Source organism: Salvelinus sp. IW2-2015, linkage group LG34 (assembly GCF_002910315.2).
Source record: "Salvelinus sp. IW2-2015 linkage group LG34, ASM291031v2, whole genome shotgun sequence".
Taxonomy (NCBI): Eukaryota; Metazoa; Chordata; class Actinopteri; order Salmoniformes; family Salmonidae; genus Salvelinus; species Salvelinus sp. IW2-2015.
In genome coordinates, this window is record NC_036873.1 from 6,459,198 (window position 1) to 6,480,251 (window position 21,054).

Here is a 21,054-nt window from a genome sequence, read left to right on the forward strand (position 1 = left end):
TGTCCAAAATAGCACCCTATTCCCTATATAGTACACTTCTTTAGACCCCCTATAGGCAGTGTTCAAAAGTAGTGCACTATAAATTAATAGGGATTCAGGGTGTGTGAGGTCACTCTTAATCTACATGAACTAAAGTGTGTGTGCAGCGCTAGTACAGAATGTGAGCTTGAGTGCGAGGTTTGAGTTCTAAAAATAAATCTTATTTTCAAGTGTACTTAATGTTTGAGTGTGAGGAAAAATGAAACAGATTGCTAATATGTGTATATATATCAAATGAAGTAATAATTAGTGCTATTAATGATATTGATAGTAATTGTGTTTAAGGTCAGAGAGAACTCCCATTTTTCTCCCTAAACTGGGTTGTCCGTTAAGTCAATTTGTTTGATCACTTCTGTGTTGTCCTAATCCCTGGCCCTGTACAACGTGACTGAACAGTTGTGAGCCAACAGTTTGTTTGCACAAGTTCCACTGCTGTGAAGACCACAATGGTTGTAAAAAGTGCAAATGCAAACTGTTGCTTCACAAAAATATCAGTATCAAAACCATTCATGCGTTGTACCAGAGTTTATACTGGACCCATCTTAAGAAGTCAATTAGTTATTATACTGCCATATTGTTTGTCTTATTTTTTTCAATAATTTCATTTTGTTTCTCTATTCATCATACTTTCCTATCTTTATGACCATTCATTCTCTCTTATGGATCTTGGTCAGTGCACTGTGGTGCTCTGAGTGTAACAGCATCGGAGGATGATTGTAATAAAGCCTGACTGGAGAAGTGCACACTTGCTTTAGAACTTTATTCCTCTAATGCAACACACTGAAGTGGGCAAAAAGCATAATCTAATGGCCCACGACAAAAGGTTGGGATGTGGTATAAGTGTAGAACAATTTGGTTTGTTTAATGGAACATTGCATTACAAGTTGAGAAGAGTTCCAAGTAAAGATAAGAATATTTCCACGAGGCAGGAGGCACTTTTTGCATCTGCAATGCTCCACAGATGGTTAATTGTTTTGAAAGGGTTCGCTGATCATGCTCTCCAGTCCCAGCAGCCTCACACAAGTAAGCATAGCCATGTCGGCCCTAGGCACATCCGAAAGTATTGGATAGATTAAGCAATATGGTAAATTGCGCCTTTTTATCCCGGAGGAACTACAACACCGGGTCATTGCGTGTAGCAGACGGAGCAAGCCCCTTTTCTGACCAGTTCTCTCATATCTACATGAAGTACCTAGGGGGGTGCTTCTGAACGTCAACTTGAGCACTCCCTCTACTTGTCCCCTTTGCCACCTTTCTGTGCAGCTTTTGGGTTCCTGGGCCGTGATTTCTGCAGCATGGCGAGTGTGTCCCTCTTCTCAATCTTCCTCAGCTGTTTCTTCTTCATCCTCTTGATCTTTGTTGTGTTCCGGATCTGGGATGGAGACGTCACAAAAAATAAGATGTAGCTTTTAGCCTGGGGCCATATGTATCAAGCGYCAGAGGACTGATTTAGGATCATTATTGCCTTTTAGATCATAAAAGATAACATGTACATGGGGGAACCTGATCATAGAATGTGACAACACATATAGCCCCTGAAGTCAACAACAGATCTGCCTGGCTCACGTAGGTTACAGTGAGAAACAAAGACGCCATCCTTTGGGATCACGTGGGACTGTGTTGACTTACCACTTGCACAACTTCGGCCTTCCTCTCATTCTCAGCTCGCCTTTTCAAGTTCTCCTCATGCCGCTTCCTCTTTTCCTGTACGGGGCGAAAGACACCCAAACAATTACATCATGAGGGGATGCTTAAATAATCACAGTTGCACTGCCAACCTCTGTGGTCCATATACCAATGGTGTGTTAAAGAACTGGGAACTCAAAAATACGAGATCAAGTCACTGTCAGTGAGTTTCAGGTCGGAATAGTCAGCACTCTAGAAAGAGGTCGGAGTTCAGAACACCCCCCCACCCCCCTCGAGTTCCCAGTTGTCTTAAGTCGGAGATTGCAGAGTTTCCAACGCAGTTTAATCACTACACTCATGAACAGGTGACAGACCTCTTTCTCCCTGGCTTTGTCCTCCTTCAGTTGCAGGGAATACTTCTTCACCAGCTCCTTCTCTCGCTTGGCCGCCATCTTCTTCTCCCAGGAGGAGCACAGTGGCTTGTCTCTTACAAGAGTAGAGAACCTGAAAACCAAGGTACATATAAAAAGGTACATTTCAAACAAGTTATGGTCACCATWGGCACAATGTTTGCATTGTCTGGGCTGACTAGTAATAGTTTGCATATGCATGCAGTTAATACATTGTAGGCTATTACAACTTGCCCCTGTATGCCACTACTGACCTTTGCTTGTTGCGGTCTTTCCATACCCGTCCGGATTTCGGTTTCCCTAACGGTATCTGGCCAAGTTTCTCATTAGACTCTGAACGAGTCCTCTTTTTGGCTGTTTTATTTGGGCGGTCCGGAACAGTCTCCATTGGTACGGGACCAACCTTGTTTTCCTTCTCGGTGCAATGATGTGACACAGCTGGAATAAATGTACCTAATGATTTCTCTACAGGTKTGTCTGATTTGACTGGTTTTGCCTCAGCTGTTGCCAATGCATTTGATTTGGACGCCCTGCTTGGAAGTTTTTTCGCACGAGTCTCATCGGCAACGGGTTCCACGACTACAACCGCTGGTTTGGGTTCCRTCTGGTTCTCTGCATTCTCATTCGGTAACTCTTGAATGACAGATTTCCTTGTTCGGCGTGTTGGAGTCTTCGGCACTTCAGAGTCAAGATACACAGCTGGGGTCCGTACTCTGCGCCCGCTACGAGTCCGAGTCACAACGGGAGGAGGCAACTCGTCCTCTTCGGCATCCAGTCCTTCGTTTGGTGTTGTTTTCTCACTTGTCGACATGTTGTCAAAATGATATGATGGCGTGACCACAACTAATCAATACATATGTTGTTATTTACAGACCTTTAGAGAAGACAAAATGAGCAGAGTTCGGAAGCCCACGTGTGTTTATGATACTTATTACCACCGAGGGAGAAGAGATGACAGGAAGTACGAGCATACAGTTTGTGCCTTAGGCATTCTATGAGACTGCCGCCTACCGGTAAGGCGTTGGTACTGCCATAACACACCGTCACATGACTTCGTCAACTTCCGCATCTCATTTGTTGACATTCAGTCAGTGCATCACGACATTCAAACATGGCTTGCTCATGCCGGGTTGGAGTTGTGCTATTGTGTTCCATGTTTACAAGTACAGCAAGTACTCTTACATAGTTCATTTCGTAGTAGTTTAGACTGAATTAGTTGGAGAGAAAAAAAGACATACAGCAAGCTAACGTTACCTAGTCAGAATTCAAGCCTGCTTTTGGAATGCACTTAACTTGAATGATGTTTAGATTAGCCTTCAACTTGAACTAATCGCATGTTCCTTGGAACAATTTACCCGCTAGTGCACTGATTTAGCATATCTGGATTGATTGCTTTCAAAGTATAGTAGSTAGCTAGAAACATTTCAAACTGCTTAGCTGACATTACCTATCACAGTTGATCTACTGCAAACTATAGAAATGAATAACCTAAATGTACATTAGAATGACCTCTTTCCCACTCTGTATCTGTATTAATTTTAATCGAGAAGTAGGCCTTTTCAACTTTGGCAAAGCGTCAAGTAAGTAAAATATAGTGCACTGTGTTCGTAAACGATCTAGTTTTGGCAACAGAAAACAAAGCAGAATGTCGGCCCAGTTTCATTCTCTCCCACTACCCCGGACTGGACTTCCCCTTCCCCCCCTCTCACTACAATATATATGGTGGTGAGAACGTTTATAGTCCCTGTGAACTGTGGGTTACCCAATCTGTCTGGTTGATATACTGCAAATTGTAATAAATATCATTTATTATAACACAAGCATATTTGCTAATACATTGTTATAACTAACTTCTTTCCAAACAGGGTTTCTCACAAACTCATAGCAGATACGGAGACCCACACACACCCAGAGACAGATGGCTGACACAGGCCTTTTCATAAAGACTGATAAGAAAAGTGGTGCCTGGTACTGCATATCACGAGAAACTGAGACACACACATACCCAAGGACAGAGGGCTGACGTAAACCTTTCATAAACACAGATAAGACAGGAACATCTTCGCACACACAAAAACTCCTCTTCAGTCTGAACATTTTACAGAGACACACAGAAATGTCAAAATAGGAACATCTACGCACACACCTAATCTCCTGTTTTAGCTGAACATTTCTGAAGACAAAGAACTCTACTCAGAGCCAATGGGACAGTGATACTGGCCTGAAGGAGACCTCGCCCAACTCATCAGAACCAACCAGAGGACCAGAACTTCCAGACTCAACCTACTTTCTGTACTGTATAAAATGTATATGCACTCTGTTATCTGGGCTTCTTTCGGATAGTTCCATTTGAGCTTGATGAAAAGGGTCCGTGCACGCTATTTCAGATATCTTTACCTCTGAATAAATTGCATTTAATTAAACCTCATCCACCCTGTCCAGAGTCTCTACTTCGTCTCAGTTCTCCAGTAAACATGTTTTATCAACAAAATTCATAACGTAAATGTGCATTGGAATATCCTCTTTTCCTCTCCCTATTAATTTTCATCGAGATGTAGGCCTTTTCATTTTATACACCCAACAACAGCACTTGACTAGAGCTCAACGATTGGCAGTCACGTTGTTGTTGCCAACCTTGTGCCATCACCTGATAAATCACCTCTTCACCATTAAAAAGCTGAACCTGTAACAGAACAGTTACATGACTGCAATGAAATTATATAAATTGCTCTCAAGATGTGGTCTGTCAGACAACTCTCTCTCTAAAGTCAGTTTGATGTAGCCATAATAAAAACAGCACACTGACTCCATGGCTCCCCCAGATTTAAAAACTACTATATGTGACTCTTACTTTGTTGAAATCTCTGTCAGCTTGGAGTGCCGCAGACTTTCAGTGTGGAACACAATAATGACTACTTCCGTAAGGATGGGAAAGAGGTCCGCTACATCTCCGGTAGCATCCACTACAACAGGATCCCCAGGGCCTAATGGAAAGACAGGTTAGTCAAGATGTATATGTCCGGAAATGAACGCCATTCAGGTGTATGTAGACATAGCCTGACGACTCACACTAAGTTATTCTGCCGCTCTGTCATTTGCTACATACTTTAGTCTGAGACTGCCATCATTGAAGCCGTTTGTGGTGATGAGGGGCGTTGTAAAAAACAATGGCATYATCAGCGATTGGATTGTCTCTAACCAATCAGAGTATCAAAGCCAATGATGATTTTTCAAACCGCCTCTTTTACCCATGTGTGTTCTGGCACTGGCACAACCCATCGGTTTCTGGACCAATGAGACGGCCCAGAATGTGTTCGYATTCGGTGAAGCGTCGGGAGGTATACTCCGATCCAGACTCATTGTGTAGAAGAAACTTAAGTCCGTAGGCTTGGCGTAGCGTTTAGCAAGGAGTCTGGGTAGCCAGACAAATGTAGACTGGCCACTATGTCATAAATACACTGAATGCCAACCAGTTAGATTAGTGTCTTCAATGGTCCTTMTAGTTTTCAGTTAGTCATTTCATTGGCCAATTTGGACATAGAATTAACATTGTTCAAAGTAATTCAAAGAAAGAGCCATTTAATCAAATCACCTCCAAATGTTGATAACCAGACAGAATTCCTTCATCGGGCCTTAAACCTCAGACAGAGCTATGATTTACCATCTGGTGGTATGGACTTAAATACTACGTCATTGTCCATTTTGGTTGAAAAATGACATTTGACATTCCAGGTACGTCCCCTGGAATTTCCATGAGCCCTCCCCGGATCGGTACAACTTCAGTGGGGACAGGGATCTAGAACACTTCCTGCAATTGGCCCAAGACATTGGTCTGCTTGTTGTACTGAGGCCTGGGCCCTACATCTGTGGAGAGTGGGATATGGTGAGAGAATGACTAAACAATTGTTTTATGATAAATATACATGATGATATGTGTAATAATGTTGTGCCTGTATTCCTAGTTGTTTTCGGAAGATGATAAGTCACAATGTAGTAACGACACTTTTACACCAGCCGTGTATTTCTTGACAGACTGTGATAATTTGCCAATTTCATGACTTGATCTTTAGGGGTGCTTGCCTGCCTGGCTGCTCCACAAGAAAGACATGGTCCTGTGTTCCTCAGACCCAGGTGTGTATTGACCGTTAGATAAGAATGCAATGGATTCTATTAGTATTACAATATAATAATTGTGTTTTTATGACACCTAAATCCGTTTGTTTCAGATTACATTACGGCCGCTGACAAGTGGATGGGCAAACTACTGCCAATGTTAAAGCGTTCCTTTCTCAGAACAGTGGACCCGCCATTACTGTTCAGGTGAGCCATGTTGATATTCAATGATTAATAAAAAATTATTTGGAGAATCAATAGCAAAAGTTTGGATAACTTCATATTGTGCCTTAACTCTACAATTCAATAGAATACTGTTTGTCAAACATTGCCTCTCATCACCTTAACAAGAGACCATCTCTCTCCCCTTCTCTCTCTCAGGTGGAGAGTGAGTACGGCAGCTACTTTGCCTGTGACTACAACTACCCGAGTCACCTGACCAGTCTGTTCCGCTCCCACCTGGGGAACGACGTTGTGCTGTTCACCACAGACGGGGCCAGGGTCGGGTACCTCAAGTGTGGCTCTCTGCAGGGCTTCTACGGCACTGTGGACTTTGGCCCAGGTAGGCTTCTGAGGCACAACTCTAGAATCAAATTATATTTCCAAAATCACTACCATACTGATAATAGGGAAATTGCAAAACTGACCTTAGATCAGTGTCAAGGGGGAACTGATGCAAGTTCAAATATACACAGAAATGGTCAATGGTGATAATTTCTTTCCTCTCTAGCATGGCCAGATAGTGCTGACTGTATCTTGTGTTGCAGGTGAACTCTTGAGTTCTACACCGGCTGGCTGGACCACTGGGGAGAGCATCACTCTACAGTGTCCACCACCATCGTGGCCAAGTCCCTCAACGAGATCCTCGCCATCGGTGCCAGCGTTAATCTGTGAGTCACACATGAAACATTTAACATCAAAAAGGCACAGAGGATTTTTCAGCTATCGACAACTAGTTTTAAACCTCTCTCTGCAGATACAGTTGAAGTCGGAASTTTACATACACCTTAGCCAAATATATTTAAATTCAGTTTCACAATTCCTGACATTTAATCCTAGTAACAATTCCCTGTTTTAGGTCAGTTAAGATCACTTTATTTTAAGAATGTGAAATGTCAGAATAATATTAGAGAATGATTTATTTCAGCTTTTATWTCTTTCATCACATTCCCAGTGGGTCAGAWGTTTACATACCCTCAAATAGTATTTGGTAGCATTGCCTTCTGACAGAGCTGATGTAACTGAGTCAGATTTGTAGGCCTCCTTGCTCACACACGCTTTTTCAGTTCTGCCCACACATTTTCTATGGGATTGAGGTCAGGGCTTTGTGATGGCCACTCCAATACCTTGACTTTGTGGTCCTTAAGCCATTTTTCCACAACTTTGGAAGTATGCTTGGGGTCATTGTCCATTTGGAAAACCCATTTGCGACCAAGCTTTAACTTCCTGACTGATGTCTTGAGATGTTGCTTCAATATATCCACATAATTTTCCTTCCTCATGACGCCATCTATTTTGTGAAGTGCACCAGTCCCTCCGGCAGCAAAGCACCCCCACAACATGATGCTGCCACCTTCGTGCTTCACGGTTGGGATGGTGTTCTTCGGCTTGCAAGTATCCCTCTTTTTCATCCAAACACAACGATGGTCATTATGGCCAAACAGTTCTATTTTTGTTTCATCAGACCAGAGGACATCTCTCCAAAAAGTACGATCTTTGTCCCCATGTGCAGTTGCAAACCATAGTCATGCTTTTCTATGGCTGTTTTGTAGCAGGGGCTTCTTCCTTGCTGAGCGGCCTTTCAGGTTATGTCGATATAGGACTCGTTTTACTGTGGATATAGATACTTTTGTACCTGTTTCCTCCAGCATCTTCACAAGGTCCTTTGCTGTTGTTCTGGGAATGATTTGCACTTTTTGCACCAAAGTGCGTTGATCTCTAGGAGACAGAGGAAGGAGACGCGTTCTGTCTCCTTCCTGAGTGGTATGACGGCTGCGTGGTCCCATGGTGTTTATACTTGCGTACTATTGTTTGTACAGGTGAACGTGGTACCTTCAGGCATTTGACAATTGCTCCCAAGGATGAATCCGACTTGTGAGGTCTACAATTTAGTTTTCTGAGGTCGTGGCTGATTTCTTTTGATTTTCCCATGATGTCAAGCAAAGAGGCACTGAGTTTGAAGGTAGGCCTTGAAATACATCCACAGGTACACCTCCAATTGACTCAAATTATGTCAATTAGCCTATCAGAAGCTTCTAAAGTCATGACATAATTTTCCTGGAATTTTCCAAGCTGTTTAAAGGCACAGTTAACTTAGTGTATGTAAACTTCTGACTCACTGGAATTCTGATGCCTTGAATTATAAGTGAAATAATCTGTCTGTAAACAATTGTTGGAAAAATTACTTGTCATGCACAAAGTAGATGTCCTAACCGACTTGCCAAAACTATAGTTTGTTAACAAGAAATTTGTGGAGTGGTTGAAAAACGAGTTTTAATGATGCCAACCTAAGTGTATGTAAACTTCCGACTTCAACTGTACATGTTTATTGGAGGAACCAATTTTGGATACTGGAATGGTGAGTAAAATTGTTCAATGATCCCATATTCTCTATTGCTTTATTGCAGAACCCAATCTATTTCACTTTATTTGGGTTTGGCCATGATGTGAAGATTAATTTATTTAAGTGATAATACCCATTAAGCTGGTGTTTGGAGGATATATTGGCACGGGTGTTGTTAGGCCCGAGACAAAGTTGAGTCAGATSGAACAGAGTAAGTAGGCATTTTAACATCATAGATTTAGCTGGTGGTAACTTGTGGAATAGACACCTGCTGGAATACGGTTTTAACCAATCAGCATTTAGGATTAGACCCACTCGTTGAATAAAATCAAATGTTTTTCTCTTCATACTCTCAGGTGCCAATGCCCCCCAGCCTACTAGTTATGACTATGATGCCCCACTCACTGAGGCAGGAGACCTCACTGACAAATGTTTTGCCATCCAGGATGTCATCAAAATGGTTGGTAACAGAGATATCGTACAACTTGTCATACATACACTATTTTTGACTAGATGATGCTTTCTTGTGACTTTTATAGCCAAAGTTTCTATGGTCAGCATTTTAGKACCATGCCTTCTTACAGGCTTGAAATGGGTAGTAATTAAAGGTAAATTGGTCAGTTTTACAAATGATTACCTAATGATGTAATATCCACCTGTATTTTCTCCCAACAGTATCGGAAGATACCAGAGGGACCCGTGCTTCCATCAACACCTAAATATGCCTACGGAGCTGTGCCAATGAAGAAGGTAGATAGTCATCAGACATTAAACATTTGACTCAACACTTTTATCAACGTTTATTTGTCATATGCACGGATTAAAGAGAAGTTTACACAGCACAATGAAATGCTAAAAAAGGCACTGCTGAGACTCGAATTCGGGATCTCCTGTTTCCTAGCCAGGCGCTTTAACCAACTACGCCACAGCGCCGGGTAGAAATGACTTTACCTGACTTTGTTGATACATTGCACACAGTGCGGAGAAGTGTTGCAATATTTACATGTAGCATTTTAGTCATTTAGCAGATGCTCTTATCCAGAGCGACTTACAGTTAGTTCATTCATCTTAAGACAGCTAGGTGGTACAACCACATCACAGCCATAGAAAGTACATTATTCCTTAAATGGAGGGGGGGTCAAGTGCACAAGTGCAAGAGCTGGTTAAGTGTTGTTTTTTATTTTATTTTATACATTATATCATAGGCATGTCATAATACTCTAAAAGCACATTTAATATTTTCTCTTTTTCCTCTTGTGTTGATTGAGCATGGAGTGTACACAGTGTAGAATAGAATCCAGGAGATTCCAACAGAATGTGTTTCTTTTTGCATTCTCAGCTCCACACAGTAGTCGACGCTCTAGATATACTATCCTTCTCCGGTCCGGTCAAAGCATCCACCCGTTGACTTTCACTGAGATGAACCAAGTRCGTCCACAAGCTCAATGTCGGTCTGTCCTTTTCTACACTAAGTAGAAGCAGCTATGGTTGTTATGATCCAAAATGGCTGAGAGGGTTTAGTCCGTTTTTATTTGTTTTCTCTCCAAACGCCATTTAGGTTCGTCCTCTATCGGACCAAGCTGCCTGTGGACTGCAGACCTCTGTCCTCACCACTGAATGGAGTCCATGACCGGGCATATGTATCAGTYGACGGGGTGAGTTAGTCATCGAAACTTCCCTTGCAGTTCATTTGGTTTGCTGCAAGTTAACATGTTGGTGCTCAACAATGGTCACTGGTCACAAATCATTGTCCAAGGAGGACAGGTTCTTGTCCCARCTCAGCACTAGAACACCCAATTTAGACCTTGGTTAGTGAAATCTGTGTTGTAGTGCTGGACTGGAACCAAGATCTGCACACCATATAGGTCTCTAGAACCAGGGTTGGGGATCACTGTCATTCATACAAAGTCAGACCGAGGCACTGGTTATTATCTCAAAAGAGGAAGAGAGAAAAGTCTTCAGGTTCTTCAAAAAAGGAATATGTATGTTGCAATTCAATATGGTCTGTCACCAGGTTGCTGCTGGAATCCTAGAGAGGGATTAGGCCCTGACCATCAACGTGACTGGGAAGGCTGGGAGTCCGGTGGACATATTGGTGGAGAATATGGGCTGAGTCAACTATGGGAAAGACATCAACAACTTTAAGGCAAGATGTTATTTCAAGCTGGCTCTCCATGGTAAACATTTAACCACCAATAATACAGCAYCCTTCCATTAGCTACTTAATTTTACAGAACCTTATTCGGTCCCACTGGAAATAGATTAAGCAAAGTTTTGGACTAAGACGCTCTTTGTCGAATTTTAATTGAACCTGCTTTTCAGCCCACCATATTTATTAATTTGAGTCTGGGAAACCAACCCTAAGTGTCCTATGCGCACATACACAACTATCATGTTTTGACTCCCTTCTCTTTCTCTCTCCTCTCTGTCTCTCTATCTATCTATCTAATCCACCCACCCACCCACCCAGGGCCTGGTGTCTAACCTGACATTGGGGGCCGACATCCACACCGGCTGGTTCGTCTTCACCATCGACAGGGCTGTTAGCCAGGGTCTTCTCTGGGAGATGGACTCCAGGGAGGCTGGCCTCCCTCTCCCCTCTCCGTCCCCTCCTTCTATGGGTTGCACCTTCGTCATCCCAGACCTGCCCCAGGATACCTACATCCAGTTCCTTGACTGGAGAAAGGTGGGGTTTTACCTTTAAGAAGATTTTAATTGGTTGTTAAATGGCTGTACTGTGTGTTGTTCCTGAGCAGGCACCACAACTACAAACGACCTTATAGATAATGTGACTGACTAGTCAACTATAAATGACCTTACAGCTAATGTGACTGACTAATCAACTGCAAATGACCTCATAATGTGACTGACTAGTCAACTACAAATTACCTTATAGCTAATATCACTGACCTGTGCGTCAGGCTTCTGAGCTAAAGYYTRGGCATTAKCCTTAGACACACCTCTTCAGATCTCAGGCAAGGTTACTCATCACATAAGCGTGGTTTACTGAACCACGTTATTTTCATATACCCTGGTGCAACATACTTGTTCATGGTCCCTGACATTACTGAATCCTGAACACATCCTGAATCCTGTTTGTTTTTATCACTGGGGCCAGGTGTGGATCAACGGTTTCAACCTGGGCTGCTACTGGCCCGCTCGCGGCCCACAAATCACCTTGTACGTGCCCGCTAGCATCCTGAGCACGGCCGCGCCCAACAACGTGACCGTCCTGGAGCTGGARGGGACMCATGCAMCYCCRGGCCCTGTACTGTGGAGTTCGCCAACACCCTAGTYMTGRAYGCCACGGTTAAGTCTGACCACAAACACCAGAGGGCGCTGTTCCATAAAGAGGATCTCTTATGAGCACTGATAAAATGCACTTACTATATGYGATCTATTTGCACTGACCTTTTTTWAAATMAAAAAGTAATGTTTGYACATGAATCACGGGTGGMTGTACCTCTTACCTCTATTTGACAATTCAGTGTCTTAAAACCCTACATGATTTTGTTTACACGATTCCTGCTTATTCAAAGGTGAATTAAGTACGTGTCATTTGAACAGTATGTATGTTTGGAAATGTAATCAAGTTCACTAAGGAAAATGAGTCATTTAGAAGGGCTATGAACTTGAGTAGTATCCTAACTATAAGTTAAGGTCAGTGGTGCTCAAATCATGAACCTGGAGGTCCATAGTACTGCTGTTTTTGTTTTTAGGCCAGTGCTCTATGCAGCCGACAATACGGCTTTTAAAAGCATTTTCCCCGATGTTCACAGAGATCACATTCATGGTAAACGCTGGCATGTCTGCTCAAATGTAAATTACCTTTAAAAGTTTCTTATAGTGTGCTGCGCTATATAGCGCCTTGCATTAAATCTTGCCCTGTATTGTGAATTGGGGAATTGTGATTGGGAATATATGTGCCAAATGATCTGTGCCTTATTGTGTGCCACCTAAACTGGGATATTATGCTTTCATAGATTTTTGTAATGAACCATTTTGGGTGTCTTGTAAATGAGTAGTTATTGTGTTCAACTGGAAACCTCATCTGCTTCTTTTGCACAATTTGATTATTTCAWATACTTTGGGATTTCTTGGTTGTTATCATTTTTTTTATGTGCAGGCACGAACCATGCTGTACTTTTTGATTTATAAATGTTTTAATAAAATGTGAAGGCAATATGATTACACACAAATGACATAGTACCGCASAGATGTGAAGTTAGGATTTGAAAWACMACCAAAATAWAACAWTCCAAATCTTAAACCCAACTATGGAACAATGAAAAGATGWACACAGGAGAGGAGTGTAAATACAGCWGCAACACTATACACCCATTATTCATTCCAGAARCCTCTGTTGTGGCCAACAGCCTCTATAAGCCTGCTCTGTAGTGTCYCTTTGAAGGGGTATATGGGCAGCTGCTACAGAGAGTGACAGATCAGTGCCTCTGGGAAATGCTTTAGAGAGGAGATGAGAAGGGTTTGGACCCTCATCCTGGTCTGGTTCATACCCAGGATGGGCACACGATCACAGGTGGTAAAAGGGGAGTGAATGACAGAATATAACTTATTTCTCAGTAGCCTACTTTGTGTTCATCTGTTATAATGAAAATGTTCCATAYTTACACAGRAAAGCKTTCTTTTGATCCTCTGTCAGTTCCWCAAACACCTCCCAGAATKTGATGACGTTGGGATGCCMCCAACTAATATGGTGAAGCAATAGACACTTGACACGATTCAAACCATTTGTCAAATCAATGTATCAAAACAACATTTTAGCCAGGTTGCAGAACGTGTTACACAGAACATGTTCACCATGAATCCCAAATCAACCCCTAGGACACTTGTTGTTTTTTTTAGGCTCCATCTTGCCCTCTGATAGGCTAGGTGACATTTTTACCATATCTTAATGTTTTTACTTGTCTAATGCTCTCAGATGTAGACAATTGGCTAGGGGTAGAGTTGGGACTGAGCTTCAGTCATGTAGTAACAACACATGGTTCTGACCTGTTTCAGCATTTCCCAGTCATTGTTCTCCTTCCTCACCATCACTCCCCTCAGTTCCTCTGGCTGGTAGAACTCCACCACGTCCATGTCACACACCTCGAAGAAGCCTTTCCTGAACTCTTCAAACACCTTCTCTACTGACTGGTTGAAGATGTAGTTCACATAGGTGTCAACAAACTCCTTCCTGTCAAAAGAATGACAGACAGAGTCAGCTATCCATTGAGTTGTAGCTAGTAAGGTTGGTGTCAATTCCAGTTGGTGTCAATTCAAGGAATGAGAAGCATTTACTTTCAATGATTTTTCCATTCATACTATCATTTCAGTGGATGATTTTGCAAAATGGAATTGACCCCAACCCTGGTAGCTGTAGCAATGGAAAATGTGTCATACTGTAAACCTTGTATTTTGTCAGTTGTAAATATTGCTATAATCTCTTATTAGCACTTGTGTACATAGGCTGGTGGACCTACTCACATCACCTATAATAGTGAGTAATGAAAATAGTGAGGTAAATGAACAATGAAAACTGCAAACTGAGGGTATGGACAAATAGATGTGACGAGGGAGAGACACACTAAATAATATAATATCTATGTTCAGTATTCATACCCTTCACTTCAATGTAGGATCTTAATTTGAGCCAATTTGATACAGCAGGAAATATCTGCAGCAAGGAAATGTGAATTATGTGTATTATAATTAATGGACATTTTTTGTAGGGTTGATAGTTTTTTCATAGGGGCAAATCAAGTCTGTCATTTTAAAGTGAAATTACTAACTTTAGAAGCCTTTTAATTACATTTTTTTATTTTTATATTTAACCTTTATTTAACTAGGCAAGTCAGTTATGAACAAATTCTTATTTACAATGACGGCCTACAGTGGTTAAACTGCTTGCTCAGGGGCAGAACGACAGATTTTTACCTTGTCAGCTCGGGGATTCAATCCAGCAACCTTTCGGTTACTGGCCCAACGCTCTAACCACTAGGCTACCTGCCGCCCCAAACCTTTAAAACCTTGAATACACTACAAATTTGCTTTTCTTGCTGTGCGCGAAAATTGTCAACAACAAAAGAGTGATCAAATTAAGATCCTACATCTGTATTATGCTACATATTATTTGTTCATTGATCAAACTGTCTAAATGTAATACATACTGAGAAAGTCATGTCCATGTTTTCGACATCATCATCAGGATAATCCAAGATGTACTGCAAATTCCTTCAAAAACATTGAAAATAATATGTGACAATAGATGTGACAATTTATAAATCGGCAATCAATAAATCATGATGCATTAATCAATAAAAAACAATTTATCCAAATAAGTCATCATTGTGTATCCACACAGAGCAAGTGCCATGTTATGGTATAAACTTACCCTGCTTCAATGGGGCTAAACTCTCTCAGGTCCTCTAAAGAGGGCTTGATGTTCACCAGCTTCTTGAAGAATGCCGTGGGGAAGGGGGAAGTGCACCATGTGGTTGTTGTACAGGGCCATCCCACACAGAACCCCAAACAGGAAATCACGCGTCTCCTCTACTCTAGCCTGTTAGTGAGGATGGGTTGGACAAGAGACAAGAAATACGCCATGAGTGAAAGTATAGGACATGCTGTTGATAACCTGATAGCCTGCTTGATATGCAGTAAAGGGAACGTACTGTGGGTTCTAGAATACAGTAGTAGGCTAGTAATACAGTAGTAATACTGTAGTAGTTCCTCTCTAGGAACATAACATTACAGTGTTTCACTACCAGCACATTTTAAGCTATTTGAAAGTACAATGATTATTGATTATTGATAAAATAATGTGGTGAGGCGTGGAAAACCTCATAATCCATGTGTGATTTCCCTAAACGTGCCGTCACCTTTGCAGGGAACCAGGCCAGCGTCTTGGTGTCGTTGTACATGAACATCTCAGACTCTGGTGCCAACAGCTCTTCAAACACATGGAGGAAGAAGTCCCTTTTGTAGACGTCTGTCAGCCTCGCGTCCTCGTCGAAATACAACTGAGAGGGTAAGCACTACATTTCGGCATAGCCCTTCTCTGTTCAAAACATTGCCTCATCATTGGAAAGCTATCATTCCTAATTGAAATAATATGGCCTTGCCACAAGGGACCTATTGAAGGTACTGTGACATGCTACACTCAGTTGTTGGAAAGTGTGTTCGATGAGTGATCCTCTCCTCAGCCTCAGCTCAAAGAACGGAGCAGGGGGATTCTGCAATGCATACAGTACAATATTACGTCTTCAGTTAGTGCTCTTCTAGTACAAGACACGTATTCATTTCAACCAGTTTCTTCCATCAAAAAGGTTAAGAAATATGGTTGGTTACTTCAGTAGTGGTGGTCAACATTCTGGAGCTACTTGGAATGCAGGCTTTTGCTCCGGCCCTGTTCTAACACACCTGGTTCAGCTAATCAAGGTCCTGCTGAGCAGCTGATTAGTAGAACCAGGTGTGTTAGAGCAGGGCAAGAGCAAAAGCCTGCATGCACAGTCAGTTGTTCTCTAGAAGGGGGTTTAGCCACCCTGATTTATACTATCTACTGTATATTATAATAATATATATTGAGAAGCAAGTTTCATTACGTTTGTGAGTGCGGCGTTGATGTTAAAAATGTTTATCTTGCTGTGCAGATTCATCAAGAATGGGTAATGACAAAAGATGGCAGGTGTCTGATCCACATCTTGAAAGTGATGTAAAAGAAAATGTACAATGCATCTCAATTAAGGAGCTTCTTTGTCTAATTACGTTCATCTGCCCTGAAAATAATGAACCTCAGCAGGTGAGAAAGATTCTCCAGTAGGAAAACAAAATGTTTCCTTCACTCTCTCTTTCCAGACCATTTCAGGTAGAGGAAATCTAAAGCCTCTTGAGATGCAGCCTAGGACACTTTCTAAGACCCAAACAACAAACATCAAAACACCTCAAGACTGACAGCAAATAGCATGGTGAGCAATCAGTGACTGAGACAAAATATATTTTTGAACATAAACACCAAAGCTTTACATCCTCCCCTAGAAATATGCGATTGAAGTGAACCTCCTCCATACAAAAGGTACTGTCTGGAACGTTCTGGGTCTCTCCAGATTTTTTGGTTTGCCTTTGAAATATAGAAAAGTCAAATACATTTTGACAATAAATACAAAATTATTAGCAAGTATTAGAAAAATATTTTCCATGTGAGTCAGCAAAATTTGAAGCTATTTGAAAGTACAAAGATTATTGATTATTGATAAAATATTATTTAATCAAGTCTCAGTTAGGTCTCATCAGTTCTAAATAGGTTGCATTGAAATAACTGCCACCCTGGCACCAGATTGGTCCCGGAAGTTGACTGGTCAAAATGGGGAAACAGCTTTATAAATGGATTGACAGTTCGAGCAGAGAAGCATGGACACTGACTCTGTGGAGATGGTCGAGGACCTGGAGCAGGTGTTTGACCCCAGGGCCATATGTTTACTTTTCAGAATCACCAACAGGGCCTTCTTCCACACCCCAATGTGCTTGGTCATGACAAAGGGCTTCAATGAGTCGGTCACATACAGGACATGATAACACACAGATTGGCCGAGGGATAATGGAACCGGAGGGGATGACTGCCGTTTCACGTGCTCCTAACCAACTGTGATATTTTGTTAATTTTTTGGGGGTAACTTATTTTCTTACTTATTATGTACATAATGTTGCTGCTGCATTCTCTTATGACCAAAAATAACTTCTGGACATCAGAACAGCGATTTCTCACCTCGAACTGGACAAAGATTTTTCCTTTAACGAGTCCAATGCGAAGGATATACTGCTTTCTCTGGAACTGGCACAAATCCCCATCATTTGTGTGAAGAAAAGACGGAGAAAAAGGTCGGGCTGCCTTCTGAGAATTTGTAGGCGAGTGAGTAAACCTCTACTGCCATCCGTTCTATTGGCCAGCGTGCAATCATTGGAAAACAAAATGGATGATCTACGATCAAGATTATCCTACCGAAGGAACATTACATACTGCAATATCATATGTTTCATAGAGTCGTGGCTGAACGACGACACTGATAATATAGAGCAGGTGGGATTTTCCATGCATCAGCAGTACAGAGAAGCTATGTCTGGTAAGACGAGAGGTGGGGTGTGTGTCTATTTGTCAATAACAGCTGGTGCGCAATGTGAAGTCTCGAGGTATTGCTCGCCTGAGGTAGAGTACCTTATGATAAGCTGTTGACCACGCTATCTACCGAGAGAGTTCTCATATATATTATTCGTAGACGTCTAGTTACCATCACAGAACGATGCTGGCACTAAGACCGCACTCAACGAGCTGTATAAGGCCACCTTTACTCCACACACAGAGACGCATGCAAAGCTCTCCCTCGCCCTCCATGTGGAAAATCTGACCATAGTTATATCCTCCTCATTCCTGCTTACAAGCAAAAACTAAAGCAGGAAGTACCAGTGACTCGTTCAATATGGAAGTGATCAGGCGACGTGGATGCTACGCCATAGGACTGTTTTGCTACCACAGACTCGAATATGTTCCGGGATTCATCCAATGGCATTGAGGAGTATACCACCTCAGTCATCTGCTTCATCAATAAGTAAATCGACAACTTCGTCCCCACAGTGACCGTACCTACATATCCCAAGCAGAAGCCATGGATTACAGGCAACATCCGCATCGAACTAGAGCTGTGGCTTTCAAGGAGCGGGACACTAATCCAGATGCTTTAAGAAATCCCGCTACGCCCTCAGACAAACCATCAAACAGGCAAAGCGCCAATACAGGATTAAGACTGAATCCTACTACACCGACTCTGATGCTCGTCGGATGTGGCAGGTCTTGAAAACTATTACGGACTACAAACCCAGACGCGAGCTGCCCAGTGACGCGAGCCTACCAGACGAGCGAAATGCCTTTTATGCTCGCTTCGAGGCAAGCAACACTGAGCATGCATGAGAGCACCAGCTGTTCCGGACGACTGTGTGATCACGCTCTCGGTAGCCAATTTGAGCAAGACCTTCAAACAGGTCAACATTCAAAGCCGCGGGGCAGACGGATTACCAGGACGTGTACTCAAAGCATGCACGGACCAACTGGCAAGTGTCTTCACTGCCATTTTCAACCTCTCCCTGACCGGGTCTATAATACCTACATGTTTCAAGCAGACTGCCGTAGTCCCTGTGCCCAAGGAAGCAAAGGTAACCTGCCTAAATGATTACCGCCCTGTAGCACTCACTTCGGTAGCCATCAACAGCATCATCCCGGACACCCTAAACCAACTCCAATTCACATTCTGCCCCAACAGATACACAGATGATGGAATCTCAATCGCACTCCACACTGCCCTTTCCCATCTGGACAAAAGGAACACCTATGTGAGAATACTGTTCATTGACTACAGCGCAGCGTTCAACACCATAGTGCCCACAAAGTTCATCACTAAGCTAAGGACCCTGGGACTAAACACCTCCCTCTGCAACTGGATCATGGACTTCCAGCCGGGCCGCCCCCCAGGTGGTAAGGGTAGGCAACAACACGTCTGCCATGCTGATCCTCAAAACTGGGGCCCCTCAGGGGTGCGTGCTTAGATCGCCTTCCTGTTACTCCCTGTTCACCGACCGACTGCCGTGGACAAACACCGCTCTAACACCATCATTAAGTTTGCTGGCTACACAACAGTGGTAGGCCTGATCACCGACAACAATGGACAGCCTATATGGAGGAAGTGAGAGACCTCACAGTGTGGTGCCAGGACCAACAACCTCTCCCTCAAATGTGAGCAAGACACAGGAGCTGATCATGGACTACAGGAAAGAGGCAGGCGAACAGGCCCCATTAACATCGACGGGGCTGTAGTGGAGCGTGTCGAGAGTTTCAAAGTTCCTGGGTGTCCACATCACCAACAAACGTATCATGGTCCAAACACAGAAGAGAGTCGTGAAGAGGGGCAACGACAACACCTTTTCCCCTCGGAGACTGAAAAGATTTGGCGATGGGTCCTCAGACTCCATAAAGTTCTATAGCTGCACCATCGGAAGCTCCTGACCGGTTGCATCACCACCTGGTATGGCAACTGCTGGCATCTGACCGTAAGGGGCTATAGAGGGTGGTGCGTAAAGCCCAGTACATCACTGGGGCCAAGCTTCCTGCGCATCCAGGATTATATACTAGGCGGGTGTAGGAGAAAGACCAAACATTTTTTTAACTCCAGTCACCCAAGTCATAGACTGTTCCTCTGCTACCGCACGCAAGCGTTACTTGCTCTACCCCCAAGCCATAAGATTGCTGAACAATTAATCAAATGGCCCTCGGACTAATTACATTGACCCCCCCTCCATTTGTTTTTACACAGGCTGCTACTTACTGTTTATTATCTATGCATAGTCCACTTTCACCCCTACATACATGTACAAATTACTCGACTAACCTGTGCCCCCTCACATTGACTCGGTACCGATACCCCTGTCACGGGTTACTAGGAGTGGAAGGTAGGGAGTCGCAGAGAGGCGAGGGTTCAATGATTTGTATAAATTTAATTCTCCGGAAAAACCGGTCACGGCCAAACACGAGGGCGCATACACACTCAACCCAGAACACAGGGCAAACGATCCAGAGAACAAAAAAACATCCACAATCGAGCAGAGAACACAAAATAATCCGCACAACCTAAGCGGGCTAACAGGCTTAAATAGATCAAAATCAAGAAACACTAAAGGAAACAGGTGCAACTAATAAGACTAAACTAACAAAAAGGAAAAAGGGATCGGTGGCGGCTATAGAACCGGCGACGACGACCGCTGAGCACCGCGCCGAACAGGCAGGGGAGCCACTTCGTGGAAGTCGTGACGACCCCCTGTAAATAAGCCTTGTTTTATTTTATTTTCCTTTCTCAAAACAACTTTGTGGGGGCATAAGAATTTGCTTCTACTTCACAATCATTCCAGGGGCATCCCGAAGTGTACACATTTTGTTTGTAGCCCAGCACTACCACACTTGATTCAAAGAATCTCAGGTTTTGTTCATTTAGCCTAGTCTAAATCTGCCAGACAGCGAATGAACAAGGACAATAGAAGTTGGCTACAGCACAAACAGATATACGACTACGTTATTGTTGATTAGTTGAATTGGGTGTGACACACCTTTAAACATTTTAAAATGGACGGCAACATTACCGAGACTGCAGCTTGTCGGGGTGCAGTCTGAGGAGGCAGCAGCAATGGCTTCAGTGAGATCTGTCCTTCTGTGCGTGTTTGTGAAAGGACCCTCAGGAGCTCAGGGAGAACCACAGAGTCCTCCAT

General features: G+C 42.9%; 1 protein-coding gene and 2 pseudogenes across 1 annotated transcript; 1 reads left to right on the forward strand and 2 right to left on the reverse strand.

Moving 5' to 3' along the window:
• Positions 1-784: 784 nt before the first annotated feature.
• LOC111958463 (coiled-coil domain-containing protein 86) lies at positions 785-3,012 on the reverse strand. The gene is made up of 4 exons (XM_023979721.2): positions 2,330-3,012; positions 2,040-2,169; positions 1,669-1,743; positions 785-1,411 (listed from the first exon to the last, which is right to left on the reverse strand). The coding sequence occupies exons 1-4, from the start codon at positions 2,884-2,886 to the stop codon at positions 1,271-1,273; spliced, it is 903 nt and encodes a 300-aa protein (XP_023835489.1). The 5' UTR covers positions 2,887-3,012; the 3' UTR covers positions 785-1,270.
• A 37-nt stretch (positions 3,013-3,049) lies between these two features.
• Positions 3,050-13,104, forward strand: LOC111958464 (beta-galactosidase-like; annotated as a pseudogene).
• Positions 13,105-14,665: 1,561 nt separating this feature from the next.
• LOC111958336 (probable E3 ubiquitin-protein ligase HERC6) lies at positions 14,666-21,054 on the reverse strand (annotated as a pseudogene).